At 67.5% G+C, this 369-nt stretch overlaps 1 protein-coding gene across 1 annotated transcript in view; it reads right to left on the reverse strand.

Moving 5' to 3' along the window:
* GRID2IP (glutamate receptor, ionotropic, delta 2 (Grid2) interacting protein) overlaps positions 1-369 on the reverse strand; it is a 28,688-nt gene that overhangs the window by 370 nt on the left and 27,949 nt on the right. The window contains exon 17 of the mRNA XM_014550328.1: positions 134-367. Within this exon, the coding sequence (XP_014405814.1) occupies positions 134-367 (234 nt within the window). The remainder of the gene's footprint in view (positions 1-133; positions 368-369) is intronic.

The following is a 369-nucleotide window of genomic DNA, read 5'->3' on the forward strand; positions in this document are numbered from 1 at the left end:
CCGCTGCGGGGGAGGAGCAGGGGGAGGGTTTGTCAGTGGTTCCGGGAGCCCCCAGCCCTTCACCCAACACCTGCCTGGCCAATTTCAGCACCGAGCAAAGCAGAGACCTACACCCCTCCCCGGGGGCACTCACTGGGGTGCTTTCCCAACACCCCGCTTCACAGAAGACCCCCTCTGTTGACCGCCGGCCCTGCCCCTCCCGAGGGCCTGCAGCCTCCCGCCGGCTCACCTCGAACTTGCTCATGAACTCCGCGAAGATGCCGAAGAAGGCCTCGGAGGTGGTGGCTTTGGAGTCCTCTCCGAAGAAGGCCAGCGCCTTGCCCAGCTCCTCCACGGCCTCTCGCTGCAGCCCCTCCAGCGCCCGCAGCG

The sequence above is a fragment of the Myotis brandtii genome, unplaced genomic scaffold (genome assembly GCF_000412655.1).
Source record: "Myotis brandtii unplaced genomic scaffold, ASM41265v1 scaffold6, whole genome shotgun sequence".
Lineage (NCBI taxonomy): Eukaryota > Metazoa > Chordata > Mammalia > Chiroptera > Vespertilionidae > Myotis > Myotis brandtii.